At 44.3% G+C, this 9,360-nt stretch overlaps 1 protein-coding gene across 1 annotated transcript in view; it reads left to right on the plus strand.

The window, feature by feature from the left end:
• LIN52 (lin-52 DREAM MuvB core complex component) overlaps positions 1-4,203 on the plus strand; it is a 145,237-nt gene extending 141,034 nt beyond the window's left edge. The window contains exon 7 of the mRNA XM_011981578.1: positions 1,596-4,203. Coding sequence (XP_011836968.1) covers positions 1,596-1,806 — 211 coding nt within the window. The 3' untranslated portion in view covers positions 1,807-4,203. The remainder of the gene's footprint in view (positions 1-1,595) is intronic.
• Positions 4,204-9,360: the final 5,157 nt, after the last annotated feature.

Consider the following 9,360-nt stretch of genomic DNA (forward strand, 5'->3'; position numbering starts at 1 on the left):
ATAAAGAAATGAGGAATAAAATAAGGGCTATATGAATTAATCAGAAATGTTAACATCTCTGATGACAAGTGAACAGGAGGGCACGTGCTCTGGAGTTTGGATCTGATTGTTTGGATCTTTTGCCGAGGGAGAGAAGTCCAAAGCACTAAACAGTCTCTGCCTTCAGTACCTTTTAGTAGAGGAAGACAACTATATAAGCAAGGAATTGCATGCAAGTCTTATAGGAACTTTGCTTATACAGGATTTGCTATAAATCCACAAAGGAAGGAACGGTCTGTTTGATTTGATCTGGATTGGGATTGTGGGCACGTGAGGCAAGACCCAACACTGGGCTTCTATGCCTAGTTAATGGAATTTCCTTTCCCTCTGTTGGAGCACAGGAACTAGTGAAAGATGGGGAACGTATAGATTGAAGTTACCAAAAGCCTCCCTGTGGTCCCAGAAGTTGTGTTGTTTTATGTCTTCATTGTACAATAAAACAAGAAACTGTTAAATTTAAGTTGGGGCAGAGGGGAGCGGGAGGCCATTCATCTAGCTCCGTTTGCTCTGGACTTGGGAAAGGCAACAAGGAGGCCTGGGTGAAGGTCCTTCTCGTTCCTGAGGGTGCCTCCCTAGCCACCTCACTTCTTTGGCCATGATGGAGATGTGTTCTTGGGAGGCCACACAGCCTGCCCTGTGCCTACTGCATGGTTCCAGAAGGCCTGGCTCCCAGAGCCAGCCATCAGCCATCAGAAACTTTCTGCACTGTTAAATCCATTTAAGAAATCTGAAAACATGGCCTTTTAGGATGAGGATGAGGAAGGTGCTGTTACACTACGTGTGCTTTCTGAGATCTAAAATGGGGGACCTCTGGAGTGGCCCTTGTAACTGAGAAATGTTTTACTTTCATTTTGGAACCTTCTATGTAGGAAAGTAGCTATATAAACCCACTTGTAACTACAGCATTCAAAGATTGATGGTGCTGAAAGCCGGAGAAAGACACATAAACCTTGGCTGGCTATATTAAATATCTAAGGACTGACAATGCCAAGGGAAAGAAGACCAAAGCTCTATAAACCCTACTTTATGACACCATCCACAGATGAACTGCACTAAGGGAATATAAACCCTGTTATATTACAGTATCCAGGGACTACCACTGCCGAGAGATAGGGTAAATGATCTCTAATTTTGATTTGAGATTATAAATGTCCAGAGACCAGCAACCCAGAGAAGACTAATCTTGGTTGGATTTTAGGCTCCAAAAGCAAACCCCCTGAGATAGTGAACATGAGTATTAGGTTAGATTCTTGAGACAGAGATAGGTTTTGGGGGAATCCCCTGGTGATTTGTTTAAAGGTGAATGATAAAATCTTTCACAGTCATTTGATGTGTATCTCAATTGCCAACTTCAGAATAGCTTTGTAGAGTTGTAGTTGTCTGTAACGGTTTGTTTTTACCCTCTTTTAGGAGGTTAGTTGGTGATGATTAAATCTGTTGTGATAGCAACTTGATATATAATTTAAATCAATCTGCATTTTTAAGTTAAATCTTTCTATGATTCTTTTTTCAGATTTTAGGTTTTCATTGATCATTTGTTTGCTTTGTGATTCCAGCCAGAGAGATGACACGGGGGAAATTCCTCAATATTCTAGAGAAGCCCAAGAAGTAGCAGCTGCTTGTGGACAGGATGTCCTGGGGTTCGAAACCAAGCTCCCTTCCCGGTGCACCTCTAACAATGCACACCTCACTGCTTGCTTGGGAGAGACCAGAGGGTGTACCTCCAGGACTGCCCTCTCCCCTGTTCCTGGCACTCTACGCGTCTGAGGACATTCAGCAGCAAGAGAAGAATCTGCTCTACCCAAGGATCATTGCAGTTACTCAGTCAGCTTTCAGACTTGAACCTTCTTAGCCTCGGATATTGGTAACAGCTGAGGGCATATCATTCTTAAAGGTCAAAGTCCTGCTTTCTCATTTCTGGAAGTGATTCAGGAGCCCCAGGATCTTACGGTTGATTTGACTCAGTCATGGCAGTCAGTTGTGACATGTTGATTGGATGGGTTCTTTTGAATTGTTCTTGATCTCTTAGGAAGTGTTTTTGATGCAAGGAGACCAGAGACCAACTAGATTCTGGACCAGACCATGCAGCCTGATCTGTGAACTCTCCAGTATATACTGAGTTCCCAGAATCCCCAGCTGGAGAAACCAGAATCTTCTTGAAATGTACATCTGTTTTTAAAACTTCTATACCTCTTATGATAGTCCCATTTGCTTTTCATTCCTTACTTCCCAGCCCCACCTTCCAGTTCTGACTTCGGGCAAAGGGATCCCTGAGTCCCTCCTGGAATTAGCTTGTATAGTGAAAGGCCCATCCAAGGTTGCCTTGGGTTCTAGATCTAAAGACCAATGTGAAGGTGACAGAAAGGACTTTCAAGTTCTAATTAATCTGTTACAGATTCAAGCAAGAAAGTCAGTGTAGCCTGAAAGACAAGAGAAACGGGATGGTTTATAGGAGTTCCCATTTGGTTGAAAGCTGGAAGCCCTAATTGACCTTAAAAGAATGTGCTATGGTATGGTGGGATTGTCCCCTCTGACAGCACGTATGAGATAGTTCATCTATATAATAGAAACACACACACACGAAAGAGAATCTTCTGACTTAAATACAACTTTCATGGAGTTCTTCACCACTTATCTGTCTCTGTTAAAATCTGAAAATCTAGCCCATGGGTAAAATCTATTATATGTGTTCTCTATATTTCTCGTATAAGCCAGCCCCCATCATCTGATGTTTTGAGAAGTGCATGGAGTTCCTAAACTTTGCACAAAAGAATATCCCGGGGCCGGGCGCGGTGGCTCACGCCTGTAATCCCAGCACTTTGGGAGGCCGAGGCAAGCGGATCATGAAATCAAGAGATAGAGACCATCCTGGCCAACATGGTGAAATCCCATCTCTACTAAAAATACAAAAATTAGCTGGGCATGGTGACACAGGCCTGTAGTCCCAGCTATTCGGGAGGCTGAGGCAGGAGAATTGCTTGAACCGAGGAGGCGGAGGTTGCAGTGAGCCAAGATCGCGCCACTGCACTCCAGCCTGGGCGACAGAGCGAAACTCCATCTCAAAATAAATAAATAAGAATATCCTGGCCAGGCAACTCATACCTGTAATCCCAGCACTTTGGGAGGCTGAGGTGGGCAGATCACTTGAAGTCAGGAGTTCCAGACCAGCCTGGCCAACATGGTGAAACCCTGTCTCTACTAAAAATACAAAAATTAGCTGGGCGTGATGGCGCATGCCTATAGTCTCGGCTACTTGGGGGCCTGAGGCACGAGAATCGCTTGAATCCGGGAGGTGGAGGTTGCCGTGAGCCAAAATCATGCCACTACACTCCAGCCTGGGCAACAGAGTGAGGCTCTGTCTCAAAAAAAAAAAAAGAAGATCCCTGTGGCAATAGTCTGATGGTGTTTGGACACAAGAAAAGTTATGGTCAAGTTTTGAGTCGTGAGTTTTTGCTAGGGCATGGCACTCTTCAGTTTAAACGCTGATCCATTAACCATTTTCTGACATTTGTGCCTTGTTCTCATGCTAGAATTAACGCTGAATTTTTCTCTCGTTTGGCCATCCATGTAGTTTTACTTATTGAGAGGAAAAAAGACTGAACATAAGATATGAAAGATGAGTATGAGAAGTAAAACATTCTACTGGGGTGCTATATAGAAGGTTAGGTTGTAGGGGCTTTGATTTTAATTTAAACTCATTATCGATGGATATTTCTGTATCTCACTAAATGCGGTTGAAGAGTTTGTGTGTGTATGTGTGTATGGCCAAAAAATAGTGCCATAATGTCAGATTCTTCCTTTGCTCTGTTTTTGAGAGTTGATGACATCAGGCACTTTTAAGTGTTTGGGGAAATTGATTGGGATACCTCCCCCAAACCAACTCAAGTCTGTAACTGGAAGCCAGGTAGTTGGTTTTCTGGTCCGCTTTGGCCTCTTTCTTTTACCATCATCCTATCCACCAGCACTTAATGTAAGTAGATGTTTTAGAATTGCGATATTTATTGGTTTTGTATTTGTCATCCTTAGAAATGTTAATGATGTATTTTTATATTGATAATATAAATTGATGTACAGTGTGTGTGTGTATGTATTTCAGGATGTTAAAGGATTGTACTTTGTATGTGATGGTTTCTGTGTCTTCATAATAAATGTGTCCCTTTTACAGGAGGGTGAGTTTTTCCTCAGAGGGCCGAGTTGGATATTTAAAGCACAGACCTCATCAGAAAGTACAACTATAATGATAAACAATCCACTGTCTTCCTCCTTAATATACTTAGTGGATAGTTTGGGGCTTTACCGTCATCTACTTGGTCTCCTGCCTTCCAATCTATCCTACCACTGCCCAACACCCTACAGTAGTATTTAGAAACCTTTAATATCTTCCCATGTCTACTAATAAAGTCTCAATCTCTTGACCTGGCATTTTAAGACTCTCTACATGTAATCCTAATCAACCCTTCCGTTTAGTTTTCTTCCTCTCCTATGTATGAAGTCCATGTTGCAGTTACTCTGAACAGTTCCCAGTTTCTCACTTGAGTGCCTTTGCTCCTGCCTTTGAGTTCCTAGAAGATCTTGGATCCCTTTTGCATCTATCAAACCTATGCTTCCTATAATCCCCTGATGATCCAGCTGGAAATGGTCCTTCCCCTACATTCCTATAGCATTTCCCCATATCATCCCTGTGACTCTTACCACACTCTGCCTTATATTTAAGTGGTCTGAGTACTTTTTCTTTTTGAGACAGAGTCTCGCTCTGTTGCCCAGGCTGGAGTGCAGTGGTGCAATTTTGACTCACTGCAACCTCTGCCTCCCGGGTTCAAGCGATTCTCTGCCTCAGCCTCCCTAGTAGTTGGGATTACAGGCACATGCCACCACACTCCGGCTAATTTTTGTATTTTTAGTAGAGACAGGTTTTGCCATGTTGGCCAGGCTGGTCTCAAACTCCTGGCCTCAAGAGATCCTCTGGCCTTGGCTTCCCAAAGTGCTGGGATTATAGGCATGAGCCACTGCGCCTGGCTCTGAGTACATATCTTATTTCTCCTACTAAATTCAAAACTCCTCAAGGTATAGCTGGCTCCTACACATCTAGTTCTTCAATGTCTTCTTTGAACTGGGGGTTCAAAAGCTATTTGCTTGCAGACTTCTGGTTACACATGATAGATTGAAAACAAGTATTTATCTGCCATCTACCAAATCCCTTAGTGTGGGTTCCTTTTCAACTGTGTTCAAGAACTGGAAAAGAGGAAGTACTCATTACCGCTACTGCTTTCACCCATTGATAGTTTACCTGCTCTAGACCAGAATATGCCCTTTTAAAGAAAGCATTTCATTTTAAGGACAGCAAATTGCTTCTCATCATAGGCCCATCATTTATTTCCAAAAAAGACATCTGGATGAACAGCAGATTTCTGTGATCTAGAAAAGCATGGCTGATTGACTAAGCAGGGACAGTGTTATGAATGTTCTAAGTCTTTAGAGACTATTTTTACAGTAAATAATTGTTTATTACTTGCCTACAGATATTTTTTCCCTTTTCCTTTGCCATTCCAAATACCATCCTGGAAAGCATCTGTTAAATGTGAGCAGCAACATTCAGAAAAGCATAGTATTGGAGCTTGGAGACACGTTTGCAAATTCTTATTAACATTTTTTTTCTTACCAGCACTCATTACTTCTTGCTGTCTTCAGTCTCCCAGAGTCTAGGCCTCTGCTGATTTGCTTGGCCTGCCTTCCATAGGTTAGAGCACTTAAAGTTCACAGGGTATTAATTGTGTTGATATTGAAATGCCATCATTTTTATCTTTCCATTTTTATCATATTTTTTAAATGGACACTTGCTAACTGCTCCGTGGTTTTAGTTCTCTAGCTGCTCTTCTGGACTCTCCCAGATCAAGGCAGTGAAAATAGAACTGATGGAAGTCATCCCCTTGTCCCTGTGGCTTCAGAAGGGTGTTTCGACTTCCCCAGGAGCTTTGAAATGAAGCCGAGAAATTTCATTTCCAGTGGGATGCCCTGACTCCTCCTGTTTCCTCCAGGATTAAGCCATCACAGGAAGGTGAACAGGCAGAGCAGGAAGTGAGGAAACGGACAGTTGGGCCAAGGTGGATGATCCCAGAAGCCAAATAACACAGTCTCTTACCAGTTCTCAGCTTCGGCACTAACTCCATCTCCAAGCATTTGGTTATATTCTCCATTCTCTGTTTTCTTCATCTTGTGAGAGCTACAAGGATATCTGATCCCTATGTGGGCTTTGTTTCACCAGAGTCTTGCAACCCCCAACCCCAGAGAGTGGCAAAGGGTGGTGTCTCCACGGTTGTAAGTTCTGATGGACTGGAACTGACTTTTCCTATCTATGTAGGCTTTTTGGCATTTGGGGTGTGTGTCCCTGTCTATGCCTAAAGAGGCCACTGGCCTTCCCACCCTTTGCCTGGCACTTTTTCCTCTCGAGCAGCTGGGGGCTTCAGACGATACCAGGTGTAACTGTGAGGCTCCTGGTTGGCGTGAGTGCTGGCAGAGCCTGTTAATTAGCACAGGAACACCCCAGTGCTCCATTAGCTGGGCCAGGCATTTGGAACCTTCCCCTCCTGTGGGCCCCTTCCTCCTAATGAGAGCTGGAAGAAGGGCCCTCACAAAACACTGCCTCAGAATAATATTCTGCTTTGTCCCCACCAGTAACCAGGGCTGACAGGATCACTCTGTCCATTTCTCTTCTAATTAGCACAATTCCAGCATGGCCTGAGCCAGCAAATAGAGAAAAGCGATCAAAAGCGATCGGACAACCGTACCGAATCACAAACACAAAGAGGGCCATTCCCTGTAATTAGGTGAGACAATTCCTCAGTCTTTTCTCGGCTGGAGTTTGCCGCTAAGACTCTTGCTGTTTGGGTCCCAGCAACACAAGTTACATGTCTCCCTGGGACACTAATAAGCCCCAAATTGTCTTCCGCTTCACACAACTCTAACCAGAGGACAGACATGGGGTGGTGGGGCAGGTGGCGGGGAGGGGGTGGTGCAATGCAGTGAGGGGACAGGGTCTCCCAACAAGCAGCTGCTGCAATGTTTCCCCAACTTCGAGAAGCAGACACTGGGGCTGTGGGCAAAGAGGTAAGAGTCAGTTGACTTGAGAGAACTGCTCTGGGCACAGCCTGGCCCCTGTTACTTGAGCTGGAGTCTGAAGCACTGAGAAATTCTGACCCTCAGGGGAAGCCCCCTCTCAGCCATTTGCCCCACTCTGTTCATTCGCTGCCTCCTGTCTATGGCCCCGTCACTCCTCCCACCCCTGCAGACCGCTGGCATCATTCCGGGAACTACACTGAGCCCTTCACAAACTGTAAGCCCTATACAACTATAGTTACCATTGCAGAGAAAGCTAACACACAGCACATGAGTGAATTCTGCCCTAGAAGACTGCATGACCTGGAAGGGGCACCCACTGCCCCCCTCACTCTGGCCCTCATTTCTAGCACCCATCACCTTTATGTCTCTGGTTGTGTCCCCAACCCCTGCCTACTGTCTCCTCTCTCCTGAAAGATCTCTGTTTGTTTAAAACAGAAAAGTGGCCCATCTGCCAGGGCAAGAAGCCATAACTGGCCGCACTCCATGTGGCTCAGAGGTTGGCCACTTAATGAACAAAAACAGCTCCCCCAGGATTGCAGCCCATTACAGGGATTACTTGGGGCGATACAGCCGTAAACTTGGTCATAGCCAGGGACAAAAGAATGCAGGGGAGAATGGCAGTTGGAATCTCAATTAAACTCAAGTTCGGAGCAGAATTGGGCTCACATATTTTCATCTCTCTCTTGCCCTCTGCTTTCTGTCTTGATTTCTATACCTGGTGTTTTTGAAAGTGACCTCCAATACAAAAGGAGATTCAGTTATGTAGAATCCGAGAAGCCAAAAAACTCAAGTAATCAAAGTGGCATTGTTTTTCTACCTTCATTTTTCTGAGACATAGAGAAGATAATGATAAGATTTGACTGTTAAAAACAACTTTTGGCACATGCCAAAGAATTGATCCAAATTTGTTCAATTTCATACAGTTTCTTTGGTTATAAACAGAACTACCTGGCACATAATAGGTGCTAAAATAAGAATTTGTTGAAAGAATGAACTGTGCCTTGACATTCGGTGTTCATAGCCTCATTGCTGGTCAAAGATATAATAAGTGCTTGGATTTTGAGAGAAAGGCAGGGGTGATCTTGTGTAAGTTACTTCTCTCTAAGCCTTGGTTTCCTTAGGACTTTTTCCACTTTAAAGAGTCGTATCAGCATCATGGACAAGGGCACAGGCTCTGAAGTCAGGCTGCCTGGGTGCAAATAGCACCTAACTACTAGGGTAGCTGTAGAGATTAAATGAGTATTGCGAAGTGTTGAGAGTGGTGCATGGCATATCTTACCCATTATGTGTATAATTGCTTGATAGATAGATATATAAAACAGATTCCATGTAGTATTTAATTTTTTATTATACTCGTATTTATTAAAAATTGACAATCCCTAGGCCAGGCATGGTGGCTCACACCTATAATCCCAGCACTTTGGGAGGCTGAGGCATGTGGATCACTTGAGGTCAGGAGTTCAAGACCAGCCTGGCCAACATGGTAAAACCCCGTCTCTACTTAAAAAAAAAAATACAAAAAAATTTAGCTGTGTGTAGTGGTGGGTGCCTGTAGTCCCAGCTACTCGGGAGGCTGAGGGAAGGGAATTGCTTGAACCCAAGAGGCAGAGGTTGCAGTGAACTGAGATTGCATCAGTGCACTCCACCCTGGGTGACAGAGTGAGACTCCATCTCAAAAAAAAAAAAAAAAAATTGGCAATCCCTACAGGGAAAATATAGTAACTTCTGGTTACCTTGACTAGTCAGTTAAGCAGAATACTATTTCCGTAACCCTTCAGAAGAGCTGACAGTTTACTATTTCTCCTACCCCCATCCTTCCACCCACTGAGGCCCATGGACATTCAGTAGAAACCATCGTTGACTCTACAGACAGTGGCATTAAGCAAGGGAGGGAAAGGTATTCTTTGGGACATTGGCAGGTTTCTGAGCTGATACTGAACTTGGCATACATAAGCCTCAAATCACTGTGCTTTGCTAATCTTTGTGGTCCTCGTATTTTCTGAGCAACCATGCTTTTCTAGTCACTGCACAGGAACACACTTCCCTGTTGGACTGGCTCATAACCCGCTACCCCTCACCCTCCAGTCCTCCACATTCCTCCAAATAGTTTTTCCCTTCCCTTCCCTTCCTTTCCCTTCCCTTCCCTCCCCTCCCCTCCCCTCCCCTTTCTCTTCCCTCCCCTCCCCTTCTCTTCTCCCCTCCCCT

The sequence above is a fragment of the Mandrillus leucophaeus genome, unplaced genomic scaffold, assembly GCF_000951045.1.
Source record: "Mandrillus leucophaeus isolate KB7577 unplaced genomic scaffold, Mleu.le_1.0 Scaffold228, whole genome shotgun sequence".
In the NCBI taxonomy this organism is placed as follows: Eukaryota; Metazoa; Chordata; class Mammalia; order Primates; family Cercopithecidae; genus Mandrillus; species Mandrillus leucophaeus.